Raw genomic sequence first — 17,507 nt, forward strand, 5'->3', positions numbered from 1 at the left:
TAGCTGCCAGAAGGTTCCAGATCCTGTGCTTTGAAAGTTTAACTTTAACAATTGTTTTTTGAGTTTTTTTTTTTTACTGATATCAATTCAAATCAGACGCTGGATTGACACACAGCTTCAGAGATACTCAATAACAAAATAGAATCTATTTCTTTATAAAAACAAAATTGTGATAGAAAATTCTGTTCACAAAGTTTTAGCATCGTAAAATGTTTCGTGCTGTAGTCTCATTAGTTGGTACACTTATTATTTTTCCTTCCTCTGGCTTGTTTTATTGTTAGCACACAATTTTTCATCCATCATTTACTGTCATTTGATATCAGAGACACCATTCATTGTAGGGATGCACGATATTGGATCTTTTGCCGATATCCGATATGCCGATATTTTACAACTCATTTAGCCAATTACCGATACCAATATTTTTTTCCCGCACACCTAATTGCAGAGATCATCAACTCTCTTCTGTATTGGAATTAGCGTACAGTATAATGGTGATACTCTTATCACATTTGTTACAACGGTCGGGGTGACGGGTCTTGAGATGGTTAATCAAGTTTGTAGTGTTGAAAGACTTTGCCTTGGCTCCTCCTCGCATCACAGAAGCTGAGCAGTCATTGCAAATAGCAGTTTTAATATCTATTTCGGACACTTTGAAAAACTTCCACACCACGGACATTTAGGCTTCTAACTCTCTCATGCTGCAGGTAGACACACGTGACCTCATCACGCTGCGGGTCTTCTTCAGGCCGGGGACATTGCGCTGAGGTCGGGCATTTAATCAAGTATGCAGCATCCCATTATTTTATCAGTTAATTATATCGGCGGATATCGGCCAACACACCGCTATCCGATAGTTCAATTTTAAGCCAATATCGGCCGATACCGATAACGTGCCGATAATATCGTGAATCCCTAATTCATTGTTTTCATCTGATCATTTAAGCCAGCAGAGACATGACTTGTCGTTTTTGTGTGATTTTAGTAAAAACTGTTTAAGGAACTTTTACAAGACTTTGCCTGAAGTCTTGATCTGAATTTGGAGAAGTGATAAACAACTTTCAAATCTCAAAGTGATCGTCTGTGATAACAGGTGAAAACAAATCAGCATGCCTTCATAGCATCCTGGAATCCCCCCCCCCCGCCCATTTCCAACCAACACTTAATAACAATGCTGCTTGTGCTCAAATAGCTCATGGGAATGTGTATTCAGAATAAAGTAGAACTTCTCCAGAGGTATATCTTTTAGTTTTTGGAGATGGTCATTTTAAATAATATTAACAAATATTTGTGACTTTCTAATTGGACAGTATTTTAGTAGACCAGTTGTTGATCATTTGTGGTAAATTCATATGGTTTTCTTATCATGGAATAAAGGGGACAGCACCATCTTGTGGCCAATCAATGTAACCTGTAAAATCCAGGTTTTTTAAATTTGTATAGAATATTCTGTATATATTTTTGTACATAATAAATATGGGGATGTGAATTAAGCCAATTTCAAGTTACAGAACAGATAAACAGATGACAAAACTTACATAAACATGTGCTGATGACATAAGATCAGTTAATATTTACCTTTTTGTGTAAGAGATGTAGCTTAGTTTGGCCCGCCACCTCCCCTGGTCACCTCCTCCTGTCTCGTCTCCTCTCATCTTAAAGACAAATGCAGACAAAAGTTGAAAACTTGAAATGATGAACCAACAAATGAACATATATCAGAAGTTTATTACATTTGGAAATGGGATTAGACAAATTGATATTTACCTTTTAATGTTAGAGTTTGAGCTTCATTTTGCCCTCCCACCTCCTCTTTTTACTCCTCTGTTCCTCTCTCTGCAAGAAAAACTGAAGACAAGGAAGGTTTCAGTAAAACAAAAAACAAAGAAACCAGGTGAATCAATTTTATTCATGCATCACTACAAAAATTGCAATAATTCAAAAGAAATATTTTTTTAATTAAAAAACTGTAATTATCAAAAGCACAGTCAGCACTCATAACGATGAAGTGCACAGAAATCATGTTAATGCCAAACTTTAGTGTCTACTTGTGAAAGTAATTTAAAATCTTAATTAAAATAGATACTTGCAATAAACTTAGTGTTAATAATGTTATATACAAATTAGGTGGGCACCATATTTGTGCAGCAGTGAAAAAACACTACTTTTTCAATGATAGTTTCAGTAAAATAATGAAATATTAATATTATAACATGAAATAAGCATGGCTTTTATCAAGCAGTTTGTGACCTATATATATTAGCAGGTTAAAAGAAAACGGAACATGCTTGATTGACAACATTTAAAGGGGATTTCAGAAATACAGTCCGCATTAAACGCATACAGAAAGCAGTCTTCGGTTTCATTATTCAGTCTAAAGTGATTATTTTACACAGTAATTGAATAAAGGGCTAACGCTAATATCAGCGATTAGCTTATAGCTGTCTGGAGCTTCATAAAGAGTCCATAGCAAAATGCTATGTCAACAACATGGCTATAAAGTGCACAAATCTCACTTTTCCAGTGAAGAAGTCCTGTCGTCAGTTGAAGAAGGTCTCTTGTTGTGGTCCTGTTAAAAAAAACACTTGTAGAAGTTTGTTTTTTTGAAGAAATCTCTAGAAATCTGCCTTCCTCTGCAGTGCTTACACACAGAACCCGGACCAAGCAGCAACCTCTGGTGTTGAGAAATGAAGCCTACGCGAAGAGCCAAAAACTGCAGTTCCTCGAATGGCAACTAGAGGCTGGCTCCAAAACGGAGTTAATCCCCATTAGGCCCCATGTTAAAATGCCAAACTTTACAGCAGAATTAATCATGTTTACAGCCTGGTACACAACAACTGCACTGGGGGTGAATTTTCATATAACTATATAACTGTTTAAATTATATGAAGCCTTAAAGTTAAGTATAATTGGTTTCATTGATAAGAAAAAAACGTAATTACTCTGTGTACTTAAACTGAGGCTATACTGGAGTATCACAAACACTTAATGTTTTATAAAACTACCGATAGAGGGAGTACAATCTCCTGTGACACCAGATATGAAAGAGAAAACTTTTTTGACCACAGATTGTTTGTGACTTGTTTCGAAAGCACTCTCGGTGCTCATTCAGTCGTGTCCGCCGCATGGTGGAGAGTGACCCTACATTTCTCTTCCCCACATTTCCTGTCTTTGTTCTGTTCCTTTCCCTTATAGAAAGTTAAACCACAGTATTAAAATGAGGCAAATTTGATTTAATGGACAATATTAAAAGTAGTTATACATAGTGACAGTGGCTGCTATCACTATCATAACTCATGGAGCTAAACACACTGGGCTGGAGGATACATTAATTAAAAGGTTTTTAAACATGATTTCTATCAGTTATAAGTCGTCTATCACTGCTTGAAATCTATTTTAAACAATGACAGTGTAATTCTGAAACTTTAGTTTTATTAGACCGAGTTTAATCTCTATTTACAGATTCTACATAGAAATGTAGAATCTGTAGGCAGGGATGTGGATTTCCGGGACGGCAAGTGTTCTGGTTTCTGTTTGTAGTAACGCTTGTAATCCAAGTCATAGGCTGCTTCTCATGTCTCTTAAATTGCATCCATGCTTCCTTCACTTGTGTCTTTCAGTTGCGTCTTAGTCCCTCCCACCAGAGATGTATGGAGAGACACGAGGAAACCAAGAGAGGAGATAGGAAATGAGGAAATGTTTTTTAAGAGACACGAGATGTCCTTTCCGATGAAGCGTCACGTGCTGCGACGTCCGTTTGTGATGATCGCGTCAGCTGATCACCGCTGGATCAGCAGTCAGTCCGCTTTAACAGCTGTTTGTGTGTGCACACATGTGCACTGTATTAATTCTAATAAAACACACAGTAACAGTGCTTTCTCTCTGTAACCTGTTAACTGTGTAACAAACACCTGCACATGAAGAACAGGCTGCAGTCTGTGTTCCTGCTGCAGAGCCAGACGGACATTTCTTACCAGCACTATGTGTTTATATTATTTGTTCATTATTTACATTTTTGATCACAGATAATCTGATCTGAATTAATTATTTAATAAGCCCAAATACTGTCTGTTCATGAACTATGAACATTATTGATTAGGCTAAAAGTGTCAGGGTAAATAGAAATCACATCACGCTGATCAAACCCGACCTTGATGATCACTCACACGTAAAAAGTGTTACCTGCTGACAGAGAGATTCTCCTGCTCCCTCTGAATTAATTAATTCATCCGTAATAAATGTTGGCAGGGGAATAACTTTGTTGTGATGTTGTGAAGTTTCACATCAGTCCGATCTGCTGCAGCGTCCAATCACTAACTGATATCTAATAAGGGGGCGTGTCGGCCAGTAAAAGACTTCCGTGGAGGCTGCTCTCGTGTATCCTCGCTCATCGCTCCTCATAACTCCGTCCTATCTCCTCGCTCCTCCGAGCAGCGATAAGAGCTTTGAGACGATCCTCAATATGGCGGCTCCGGAACTGCTTCCGGTTCGAGCGAGGAGCGAGGAGCTATCAAATAAGAGACTTGGGAAGCAGCCCATAGACATATATACATACAGTCCGAGTAATATTGACCAGTCAGGTACCAGTTGGCTACGGGGTATGCAGGAAAAACAGTCCGTGAGGAGAGCAAAAGCAGGTGGAATGTAATCCATCAGCGGCTATCTGACAATGATTTAGCTTCTTATTAATCTCTATAAACAAAAATCTGCATGCTTACCGCTAACAATACGTTCTTCACCTAAAATTCAACTTGAGATAAACTTCCTTGATGCTGTGTCACGAAAGCCATTCAGCGTTCAGATTTCCCGACTTCCTCGAATGCATCAGAAATTATGGCTCTGACCACCTTCCAACAATCGAGCATTTTAAAAGTAGTTTTCGTCTCCTCTTGAGGACAGACCTGATAAAGATACATTTTGACTTTTTACAAAACTGCATTATGATGTTGAAATTTCGGCAAAAGGAAAGACCCTTGAAACAAAGTAAATCAGAAGAAAAACGGGTTCTTTTTCGGTAAACAATGCAGCACGTGGAAAAGGAAGTTGCTTATCGCTAACCGCCGGCATGTTCACGGATGTGCCCGGAGGCTGTATCGTCGTCAGAATACAGCCGATGGGATCCGAGATTGAGATTAACCCTTTCCTTCACACAAAACAGATACTTAATCTTATCCAATTTCTGCCAACAGATTCAATTAAATGTATACAATGATGCTAAATAGCTTCCAACATACACCTTCTAACATGATGAAATGTATTTAATGACTGTGTCTGTGATTGCAGCAACAGTGCTTGATTAACAGACTGATTGAAACAGATTTAAAGATCCATTGTTCAGCAGTGATTAACTTGTAATGTCCCTGCTGCCTTTAATCTCCATCAGAGAGATAATGATGCTCCTCTGATGCCAGACGAGGTCAGGCCTCTATAACTGTGGAGCCTGACGACGTCTCAGTCAACTCTGGAACTTGAGCAGATAAACCACTGACCAGGAGGGACACAGCTCTGGCCTGCTTTAGTATCAAGGTAAACACTATTTCTATGGATTCTTCAGCTTAATTATTGCATTTTAGGTTAATTTTTGATTGCTAACAGTCATTCTTCTTTTTATTCATAGATTCCAGTTCAGGCACATTTCCCATCATGGGTAACTCCGCATCCACCGGGTTCATCACTCCCACTCCCAGGAGACTTTCTTGGGGTCGCCAGAAAGAGGACACAGTCAAGCTGGAGGACTTTTTGACACAATGCAACGAGGATCTCTGGAAAGTTAAAGGAAAGCAGAACTTGTTCGTGAAGAAGGCCAACTACACTCGCAGCATCCATTACTTTGACTTAGCTGTCCAGGACGGCGACAGTCTCTATCCAAACACAGGAGAAATGCTGAATCCTGCTTTTGTTGGAGATCAGGGTCCCTGAATATAAAAATGACTCTGTGGACATTTAACAACTCAACAAGAAGATCCTCTCGAAAGGGGTAACTGCAAACAGCTACTGTGATGCTGCTGCCTTTGTTAGACGGCCTCTGCACAGCCTATTTTCTCTCTAACGGCAGCTGTAGGTGAGACCTGTGAAGAGGAAGTGAGGCCTGAAGGGTCCCTCATTCGTGAAATGAGAGAGAAGATTTTTATTTATAAATGCATAAGGTGTGATCCAGTATGACAGAGAACGGACCATCTTTTAAAGTGTTGATTTGAAAAATAAGAAAACAAGCTAACAGAAAGCATGCATGCGATACCTCACCATGTGACTTCATTAGAAGTGAATGTCATTTTCCTGTAAGTGTCCTGTAGTCGTCCACACTAAAGAGGGACAGTTTGAAACATTACTTGCATTGTTGTGCAGCATTGATCTCAAATCATTGTATTATATCTTAGCACATAGTCGTCAAGGTTTTCAAAGACCTTTCTCTGAAGTTAACTGTGACTAACACGAAGGCTAAAAGTAAGCTGTTCAAAATTGTTCAACCTCCCAGCTGTTGGTTTCACTGTGGTGTTATTTTTTGTGAACGTCTTTGTGGTTTTCTGTGAGGTCGCTGCTCTTTCCTGTTGTCTTTGTTGAGCTGAAAGAACAAATCCACTCACATCATGTGTAAATAATAAAGTCTTATGTTTCAGCAAGTTGCACCAACGCATTTATTTGTCATTTAAGTAGCAAATTCTGTTCAAATGTGACACCTTCCCTGTTTGGTTAATTAGTGCATAAGTAAGCATTTTATGGTGTAAAGATCATTACTGTGATTAAACTCTGACTACTGGCCCATCAGCAGCTTTAAAAGTGCATAAAGCAGGTCAGTGGGGCTGTAAGAATATTAATTTAATATCTGAAGGAGCCATGAGGGAGGTTTTTAGTATCAACGATTAATCAGGTGAGGTGATAGTCGATGTTGATGAGCTTAAGTATTCGAGGTTTCATGAAGACGGCAATATGCCAAAAAAAGATTTGGAGAAGTAGTGATAACTAATAACAAATCAAATTCCTAAGTAGGAAGTGAGAGCAGCTGGATGGGTGATATCAGGACAACGCCAAAATGCAGAAGAAATGAAATTAAAACTAACTTTTTTCATTAGTTTATAGCAGTAAAGCCTAAAAACAAAAACATTATGGACTGTATATTCAAATAATTGTATAAAATAAACAGTTTAGGTTTGGGGTAAAAAAGAAAATTAACACTATGGACTTCCTCAATCTGTTTCTATCTCAGTGGATGTGCGCTCTATTAAAAGTGGAATGGAAACTAGACAAGTCATTTCTCACCAGGGGAAATGACAGCAGCAGAGCACGAGCCTGGACGAGTCACTTTGCAGGTCGCACCCTGAGAGGAGGAGATGGCTCCTTTAAAATTGCCTCTGTTTTTGGTGTGCCTTTGCTTTAAAGGTATGTTACCTTTTTCTACACCATTTCTTTATCTGCTCAAAAGCAGCTTTTTAGTGTTATTTCTGTGTATTTTTCGTCAAACAAAAACTACATTTTGTGCGAGAAGATTGTAGTATAGTTTTTTTTTTATAAATCTGCTTTCTCAGTTTCCTTTTAACAACATTTCCTCCATTTTTCCTTACAGTTATTCACACCGAAGCCTCCTCTTGGACGGCCACGGTGCCGTCCTCAGTTAAAGGTCTCCCTGGATCCTGTGTGGTGATCCCCTGCACGTATACCTACCCAGATCCAGGGAGGACGCTCACCGAGATCAATGGGATGTGGACGGATCAGACACATCAGATCATCTATTCGCCTGTTCAGTCTAAAATCATTCAGCAGTATCGGGGCCGGACGGAGCTGCTGGGAGATGTCAGACAGAATAACTGTTCTCTGAAGATTGATTCCCTGCAACAGAGCGACCAGGGGCCTTTTAATTTCAGGATTGAGATCGCGAACTATGACAAGTTTTCTTTCAGAGACAGCACTGTCTCCATCACAATGATCGGTAAGTAAAAATAACACAACAGTACAGGTAGTGCTTACATTTTCCCAGAAGTCTCTTCTCAGTTGTTCCTTTGATATTTTTATCATCATTTGAACACGGAGTAAGAAAAATCAATCATTTGGTTACTTCTTAACTCAACCAATTAATCAATTTCTATTTTTAAAGCGCCAAACTTTAAAGAGCAGGTCTCAACTGTCTTTGTTATATTATTTACAGAGACCCAACATTAATCCACCATGAGTAAGCACTTGGTAACAACTGTAGCAGAAAAACTTACTTTTGACAGAAAGCTCAAGCAGATCCAGACTCATGTTTAACAGCCGTCTGTCTCGTCGAGCTGGGCTGAGAAAATGTGATAGAGGGTGAGAAAAAAAAGAGAGCCATGTTATTAACTTCTATTGTAGATGTGGTATTACACGTCCAAAGAAAGACACATTTTAACATTCAGCAGTGTTAATGTTTATGGTTTATTTCAGTTCTCAAATTAAATGCTAAGACAATAAAACTGGGTTGGGAACAGAGGTCATTTAGGTTTCTGTCAACCATGCGATTCTCAGTTCCTTATCTGTCGGTCCTCCTCTCTCTTTAAAAAGCTTTTCCATCCAGCTCATCCATCTCAGTTTCATTTGCCTAGAAAGATGTATAATAGTAAAAGGGGAACAACGGTCTTTTTACTCTAACTTCAAACCAGACTGAAAACCTTAAAGTCTTAATGTTGTACTATGTGCATTACAGTTTTATTGGGGCAAACTGCCTTTCTGTCAAACCAAAATAAATCACATTCTAGCATTGTTATTTTTTCTAACCAGAACTGAATGGTCGTAATAAATAGGGTACATAAAAAAGCAACATCATAAAAGCATATGACCCAATACCACCTGAGTGAAACAGGAAATATCTTTCTATACCTTTACCCCGCATTCCTCTAGAAAATTAGGCACTAGACTTTTCTTGTGTTGTATTTTTGTAACAAAACTGCAAAAAAAATCTGGGGCAGAACAACTTAATTTCTTCACTTGCAATTCAGTGGCTTATGATCTTTGCGATCCTATGATGACCCGATGTGTTCTTACAGGTGAGCTAGACAATGTCAGTTTCTCTGTGAAAGAGGAGGTACAGGAGGGTGAAACTGTCACTGCGTCCTGCTCTGTGTCTCACTCCTGCCCCGCCTCTCCTCCCGTCTTCTCCTGGAGTCACTCTGGAGAGAAAATCCTCCAACAGCAGCCGCTCGAGGCCGGCCAGTGGAAAGCAACGTCTACCCTGACCTTTAACCCCACCAGGGCTGATCACAAGAAGCCTTTACAGTGCACCGTAAGATACCACGGAGGGAAGCACCAGACCGTAGCCAAGGACCTCAATGTGAAATGTAAGTGAACTGTGTGTGGCATACTAAAAATAGGGAGGCTGCCATTGGAGCTTTCAAAGCTAAAATCGTATTTGCTGTCACATGATTTACAGTCATGTGTTCATGCATTGGAAAAAGAGCATCATACTGTCTCTAACTGTCCTTTATACTGTATGAGCTGCTGTATAAGGGACAGAAAATATGTACCTGCTTCTGTTCTTTGCCATGAGAACGCATTTAACCACTTAATAAAGTTATTTTTGTCCTTTACTGTTGCCTTTTTAGCCACGATAGTATCATGGCCCTAGGGATGGCAATATCAGTCGGTCTGTTTATCAGTCCATCACATTGGTCCACATTGAAATATCTCAAAAACTATTGGATGGATTGCCACAATGATTTATAGGCTACAGACATTCATGTTTCCCATAGGATACATCTGATATTAGAATACCCCCTGAATTTTTCTCTAGCACTACACAAGGTTCATATTTGTGGGTCTGAGTGAAATATCTCACCAGCTATTAAACATTCATGTTCTCCTCAGAATAAATCGCAGTAACTTTGGTGGTGAACATGGTAAACATTTTCAATTGTCAAAATTGCATGTTGCATGTAATATTAGCATTTAGTAGTTCAAAGCACTGTTGTTTCTTGAGTTTGTTTTAACTAGCAAAATGTTAACATGCAAAGGCACTAAACAAAGATGGTGAAAATTGTAAACATTTTTTTCTTTGAAACACTAAGGTGTTAGCGTTGTCATTTTGAGCATGTTAATTGCGTTTTCATCAGCTTTGTTTTTTTGTGCTAATTAGCAAATTTTAGCATAACAAGCAAAACTAAGATTGTGAAGATGGTACACATTTTCCCTTTGAAATGTTAACTTGTTAGCATTGTCATGCTGTGGCTTCAATTACAGCCTAACAAAGCTGCTAGCATGGCTGGAAACTCTTTGGATCTTGTTTAAGTGCACTGACATTAGCTCAGGTCTTACATTAATTTGTATTTATAAAGTACAAATTGTAAACTTGTTTTGTACATTTATATCTGCTTATGTTTTTGAAGATGCCCCAGTGAGTGTGAAAGTTGAGTACAAGTCAAATGTGAAGGAGGGGGAAGCCGTGCAGCTGAAATGCTCCAGTGATGCTAACCCTTCTGCAAGCAGCTATGTGTGGCAGAGTGAAAAGGGCGCTCAACTGTATCGGGGGAAAGTCTACACACTGCAAAATGTCTCCAGACACACAGAAGCACTGTACTGTATTGCCTATAATACAGAAGGACAAGGCAAATCAAGCCCTGTGCGGCTCAATGTGTTACGTAGGTGAACAATAAAAGAAAAAAACATTTCAAGATAACAGAATACATAATACAATACGGCTCACTCATGGTGACATTTCTTGTACTTACAGACGCCCCTGAGATTAAGGCCGTCTCTTCCTGCTCCTTGGAGGCAGGCATGGTGAAGTGTGTGTGCATTGCAGAGTCCAGGCCTCCCAGCATGGTCCGCTTTGTGCTCTCTGACAGAGTGCTGCCAAACACAAAGGTGGAGAAGCATGGCCCTGTCACCATCGGGATTTTACAGTCAGAGTTGGGATCTTCTGACTCCGTCTACTGTCTGGCAAACAACACCCAAGGATCAGCCAACCTCACACTCAATTTTCCTGTTACCAGTAAGGACATTTTTTAAAAAACCTCCAGTGTATTATATGAGCTGCGTTTTAATTGTGTAATAAGTGGGAGAAATTTGACTCCACGTGGTTTCTTTGGACAGGTAACATGCAGAATGTTTATATTGTCATCGTCATCGGAGCAGCTGTTTTGGTCATACTTTTAATAGCAGCGGGAGTTAAAAAGTGGTAAGTTGGTAAATTACATATTTCTTGTTATTGAAAGTGAAGTAGAAAAATTAAGCTTTTATCAAGTTTTCGTCGGCTCATAAGTTTAAGAGTTACATTTTTGACATTGCATGTAGAGGTTTCTTATAAATAGTCAAACCATGACACTTCAAGCACTATGGGAGCCCCAGAGCAGTGTTACAGTTTGCCTTGCTGGGTTTCAGTGGTTGTGGTAGATGTCAATGTTTGTTTTTTTCCAGGGTCCGTCATTAAAAACTGTTTTTCTACCAGCAGGGGGAGGTCTGGGGATGCAGCAACATCTAACTTGAGCACCATGAAGGTGGACAAAGAAGTGGAGCAGCCTCAGTATACTGCAACTAAAAGGTTTTAGTTATTTTACTCACAATATAAAATGACACAAGGAACCTAATCTTGCACTAGTTGTGTATTTATGGCAAATTTGGTTAAAATATAATCAATAAATGATAGTAATAACATGTATTCTGTCCTCAGAAAAGAGAAGCACTACGATGATGTACATCTTCCAGACGTTTATGCCAATGAGCACATATACGGCAACACAGACGTAAGTTTTCCACATTCGTTCATTATTTTCACACATGAAAGAACAAAAATATTGATTAAGTTTTTTCTGTGCAGACTGACCTGGATGATGCAATATATGCCAACATGTAACAGGAAACAGATGAATTCACTGAAAGAACGGCTGCAGCTTCTCTTTGTGCTCTTTAACTGATGAGGGGCAAGAAGTTGTAAAAGATATGAATGTTCTTCTTTCTGCATACATTACAAAAGCATTATTTTTATGTCTCCTTTAATGCACATATGAAGCAACTTATTGCACTTGCGTTTGCATTTATCGCTTCTCTCGTACAGGATGTTTCCTGACTGCTTGTCTGTCTAATTGTTTTGAGAAATCTGTATTAAAGTTTTGTAACATTTTACGTGCATCTGTGTTTAATAACGCTTCATTTTCATACAACCGCAGTCAGTCAACCACATTCAACATTACACAAGAAGGTGGCATTTTGAATTTCCTACAGAAGTGAAGCTGTAGTGTTGACCTTGTGACCTGCTATACAATCATCATGGTCACTGTTCTGTGCCCCTTTCCACCATTGCAATACATTAGACATAAACTAATTTAATGCTATATTAACTTACTTAATGGATTTCAGACAGATTGTATGGTAAACATCTTTATAAGATATACCTCAGAAGAAGGAAAGAAATGCTTAGTTCTCTCAGGTAAGCTAAATGTTAAACCCTTGTGTGGTCTGAAAGGTCTTTCAAGGGACAGGAAGGCAAAGAGGAAGCTGGTTTTCAACCTAGCTGATAGATAAGAACACTGAGGTGATTGCATTGCAAATATTCAAAGTAACAAACGCTGACCTATTTTCCCTCAGCCCTCAAATGATCATAAACTATTAGCAATAATTCACTTACAGAACCACCCAAATATCTATATCTATAATCGATAAGCCCACAACTTCAGCCAACATGAATTCTTAAAACTTACCTAGCAAGCTGTCCTCATCATGAAGTTAATTTCAACCTAGCCTATATGTTTTGTCCACCACCGTTTCATCAATTAAACACTCAAAGTCAACCAAAAGTTAAATTAGCGCAGTTCAAACCCGTATTATAACCTTCATGAAAAATTTGCGGTACGACTCAAGCTGTTTTTGTAACATTCAGTTAATCTTGCATGTTACTTTTTCTATTTTATTTTGAAGTACAACACTTCCTGCCCTCATGTATCTCCCTGTTCCTTTATTACTACCACCTGTGCCCATTACACACCTGCCTCTAATTATGTCATTAGCCTCCCAGTTCATTTACCTCTTTGTGTTCCCTCCTCATTTGTTAGATTGTCTTTGTCTGTCACAGTGAGTACTTTGTACTTTTGTACAACAGTTTTTGACTCTTTTTACGGATTTACCCGTGGTGGATTTGTTAGCTTGTATCGGACTGACTTTTCGTCTAAGGCGTCATTTTTGCCACTATAGACCAATGCTGTGTTCGAAATGCCATACTATACTAGCAGTACAGACTGATTCCGCCAAAATGTTGTATATAGTAGTATGCAAACAAAAGCAAACTGTGCAGTATGCCAAAAATGCCTGGATGTCGTACTGGTTCAGAGAAAATCTCCAACTTACATCGGACCAGTATGCCTCGCTTACTGTATCCAACAATACAAAGCGCTCGAACGTCACAACGGCAAATAAAGTGACGGACAGCAGCAGCATTCCAGCAGAAGAGGACGGTATAGCTAAAGAAGCGGCGGTTATTGTTTACTTCCGCCTGGCGTAGCATACTGCGAAATGAATTTGAAAAGCTCCTCCACACTACATACATACTACTGCCGAACACCGTATGCAGTATGTAGCATAGTATGTAGTATATAGTATATAGTAAGACATTTCGAACACAGCCCAAGGCTTTTTTCTTTTTTTTTAAACTACACTTCGTGTCCTATTCCTCTTTGTACTTGAGTCTCAAAGTTGTCTGGGACCAATGCAGTTTTACCTAAGGTTAATCTAATAAACAGAGTCTAGAAAATAAGCATTTAAGTACCGAAGGCTAATACATCAATTTACAAAAGAAATAAACACAAAGCCACAATACAAGTAAAGATCCACAGCAAGCCAAACAAATCTAAATGACATCCTGTGCCGCATAGTAACTTAAACCTGGACTAATGAACTAAGTTGTCTATTCGGACTATTTGTCTTTGTTGTCTGCATGTTGCTTACACCGAAAGCTGTAATTTTTTACTTATTTTTCTCTCTATGATTAGGTTTTTACAGGGGCAGGACAAGTCGTCTAGGTTTAGGAAAAAACAAAAATGCACTTCTTGCATCTTATCCACACCTACTGTATGTTTGATGTATGTGTGATTTATAATTCTATATGTATATAAAAATGATACTTTGGCATTTAGAAAAAAAATTGAAGAAAAAACACAATGTATTTAAAGATATCAAGTAGGCAAGTTTATGTGTTAATTATTTTTGTTGTTGTTTTGTTTAAACCTCATAAATCCCCTTAGATCTAAATGACCTGGCCTTGGAAATGTTGTTTTAGTATGAGTAATGATGAACAATGCACATGTAAACAATCACCTCCACATTTTCAAGGGAGTGTTAAATTTATTACATCCCCAAGTTTCCAGCAAACTCAATCAAACTGAAGATATTTTCAACTGTTAATTCTATTAATAACAAAGAGACAGATTAGATTACGTAATGTTGATCAGACAAAACGAATCATGTTGCGAGGAAATCTTAAAAGGTGACTTAAACAGTGGATCATTTCTTTATAAAACTGATCCTTAATAACACCAGATATACGGTGGTAAATAATACAATGATCAAGTACTCATTCAGCTCTTTCAAATGACACTGCAGAGTGTACTGAGATGTTCTGGGCCCAGTTGTTTACAAGTAACCTGACTGGATTACAGTTATCAGATTAGATAAAATCTTGTGGACGAGTTGTTCAAAAGAATAAAAAGGATTCTGAAATTGAATTAGATCAGGTAATCAGGTTTTGTTTGTATCTGGATAAAACATCCAGTTTGTGTTGTTCAAACTTTTGAGTTGGATTGGAATAACTTGGAATAACTTGGAATAATAAATCTGCATCATTCTGATCCTAACAGTGGGCTGGATTCAGGCTGGATTTTAGGAAGAAAATGTAATACAACTTTAAAATTGGTTAAACAATTGAACATTTTTACATATAGAATATACTGTACTTTTAAAAAATATATATTTTGCACTTGAATTGTTGTATTAATTTAATGACATAGTAGATAAAGTAGACTTTAGCGTTAAATAAAGGATTTGGTCCTGATGAAATAATCCACCAAATAGCATCAATATCAATCATAAAATATTAGCTTTAAAGCAATCTCTATTTACAGATTCTACATAGAGAGGTAGAATCTGTAGGCAGGGACGTGGATTTCCGGGAAGGCGATTGTTCTGTTTGAACTACGCTTGTAGTCCAGGTAATATTGACCAATCACGTATCAGCAGGCTTCGGCGTATGCAGGAAAAACAGTCCGTGAGGAGAGCAAAAGCAGGCGGAACGTAATGCACTGTGTCAGCGTAATCTGACGACGATTTAGCTTCTTACTAATCTCTATAAACAGACATCTGCATGTAAATTCAGCAAACAATCCGTTCTAGATCTAAAACTTGAGATGAATTCCCTTGATGCTGTGTCGTGAAAGCCATTCAGCGTTCAGATTTCCCGACCTCCTCGAATGCATCCGATCAATCCGACCTCCGCTCAACAAGCATTTTAAACGTTTTCCTCTTGAGGACAGACCTGACAAAGCCTGAATTTGTACTTCTTACAAATCTGCAACATGATGTTGACATTTCGGCAAAGGTTAGACCCGTTAATAACAAGTAAATCACAAGAAGAGGTTTCTCTTTCTGTAACAATGCAGCACGCGGAAAAGGAAGTCTGGACGGGAAGTCGTTTATCACTTACCGGCCGGCACGGTAACCGGTGTCCCCAGAGATTATATCATCTCAGACTATAGCCGATGGGATCCGAGATTGACTTTAAAGCAACTGTGAGGAGCTTTTATTTAGAGTGGATTTTAGCGCCCCCTGTGGACAAAGTATGTTGTATGTTTACCCATTTTGAGCTCTGGTAATCTGGATTTGGTTATTTTGAAAGGGCTGTATCTGGATCAAGTTGATTCTTTCCGGTTTTACTTGGGCGGAAAAAAAGCTGGACAAAAGGAAGAGATAAGCAATTGAACCAACAATTGAACAACCGGGCCCTGATTGTGTTTCTGATCTGAACTGCCTCTAGGTTTAAAGAATGAATGAATTTACCATGTAGACCTAAAGGTGATACTTTGCTAACCTCACACTCTGAGGATGGTGGAGTTCCTGGCCCACTTCCCTCCTCTGTACTGCACTGTGCACGTCAAAGTCTTGTTGAAGTCAATGGGCAGAGGGTGAAGGATCACGATGGACACTGTCTCCCACTTCCAAACATTCAGCCTCTTTGATTTGTGTGTGACGATCCCCCGGTGACTCCAGGAGAATTGAGGAGGCATAGACGGGCAGGAGTGAGACACGGAGCAGGAGGCGGTTATTTTATCTCTCACCTGCACAGACAGAGACGGAGGCTGCGGATCACCTGCAGAGTTGAAAAAAATACACAGAAAATGACTCTTCTACATAAAACAAACAAAAATCTAACAACAAATGTTTGGATATTGGCTTCAAATAATCAACACTCACGGATAACATCGATGGTCACTGCACTTTTAATGTAGGAGAAGCTTCTGTACTGCGGCATTTCAATCCTGAAGTAGAAAGGGCCGACATCTGTCCTCCTGAGAGGACTGGACATGAAGGATCACTGAAACAAGGAGGAGCAGATATATCCTTTAGTATAAGATGATTTTAAAGTGTTTTATTAAAAGAGTGCTTTAATGAAAGACTCACCGTGTAAACACAGGAGGAAAAGACACAGTTTCAGCTCCATCTGATGAGGAAGAAGAATTCAAAGAGTAAAAATGTGTTTGTGTGTATTTTTGCTCCTATAGAAATAATGACTCACCTTTGAATCCTTTGTCTCACAGTGCTCCACGTACATGTGTGGTGTCTTTGGATGTCATATTTATAGTCCTGCTTTGCCCTTTAAATTTGAAAGTGTTACCAGATGTTTTACAAAGCACTGAGCTCATATTGTGAGCTGGTATTTGTGCAGCTACAACAGTAGCCTAGGAGACAGACACTGTTGCAATATGGGATATCTGTCACACGGTTTGTCCTCTGTCGTAACTTACTCAATGTTTTATGTACAAATGGATACAGGATGAAATTTCACAAAACAGTCAGTTCCAGTAGCACACAGAAGCAACACTTTGCCTCATTCCAGATGAGAAAAGATAAATAAAAATGGTGAGTCACACAGGAGCGTTGTATGGTAAAAAGCATCACGTGATTTGACTTTTTTAGTCAACACTCAAGGCCCTCAAGTCAACAAAAGAGGACCAAGACCACCTGCAACGCAGAAAACGAGTGACAAGTTTGAACTTAAATCAATATATTGTTTATTTACAATGCTACATTCAAATGTTTCCCTTTTTTTTTACAAGGGCTATTACCACAGTTTCGTTTGAGGAAATCAACATCGGGGACATTTCCTCTCCTTAATATAGCTGTTTTGCTGTTCAGGCATATAGCCGTATTTTGAGTCATATGATGATCAGTCTAATGAAATCATCAAATTCAAAAAAGAAATTGCTAATTCAGTTTTTTTTTTTAGATTTCTTTGTTTGCCTTTGTCCTTATTTTAAAGGACAGTGGATCGACTCAGAAATGTGGGAAGGCAGGGGCCG

The 17,507-nt window shown here is 38.8% G+C and overlaps 1 protein-coding gene across 2 annotated transcripts; it reads left to right on the plus strand.

The window, feature by feature from the left end:
* Nucleotides 1-7,289: 7,289 nt before the first annotated feature.
* LOC138584628 (myelin-associated glycoprotein) lies at nt 7,290-12,038 on the plus strand. Of its 2 annotated transcripts, none has more exons than XM_069656908.1 (9): nt 7,290-7,377; nt 7,562-7,924; nt 9,000-9,290; nt 10,335-10,586; nt 10,679-10,939; nt 11,041-11,125; nt 11,396-11,488; nt 11,618-11,690; nt 11,765-12,038. In XM_069656908.1, exons 1-9 carry the CDS (start codon nt 7,329-7,331, stop codon nt 11,798-11,800), a joined length of 1,503 nt encoding a protein of 500 aa, XP_069513009.1. In that variant the 5' UTR covers nt 7,290-7,328; the 3' UTR covers nt 11,801-12,038. The 2 variants fall into 2 exon arrangements, with proteins under 2 accessions (XP_069513009.1, XP_069513010.1); XM_069656909.1 differs by having other exon boundaries at nt 11,399-11,488.
* Nucleotides 12,039-17,507: the final 5,469 nt, after the last annotated feature.

This window comes from Semicossyphus pulcher, unplaced genomic scaffold, assembly GCF_022749685.1.
Source record: "Semicossyphus pulcher isolate SPU_LCO1_2020_fin unplaced genomic scaffold, fSemPul1.0.p SCAF_9, whole genome shotgun sequence".
Taxonomy (NCBI): domain Eukaryota; kingdom Metazoa; phylum Chordata; class Actinopteri; order Labriformes; family Labridae; genus Semicossyphus; species Semicossyphus pulcher.

Bases quoted from the DNA above. Each gene is read 5' to 3' on its own strand.
- LOC138584628 (XM_069656908.1), top strand. From the start codon at position 7,329: ATGGCTCCTTTAAAATTGCCTCTGTTTTTGGTGTGCCTTTGCTTTAAA. The intron at 7,925-8,999 runs GTAAGTAAAAAT...GTGTTCTTACAG, and splicing joins TGTCTCCATCACAATGATCG to GTGAGCTAGACAATGTCAGT. The intron at 9,291-10,334 runs GTAAGTGAACTG...ATGTTTTTGAAG, and splicing joins CAAGGACCTCAATGTGAAAT to ATGCCCCAGTGAGTGTGAAA.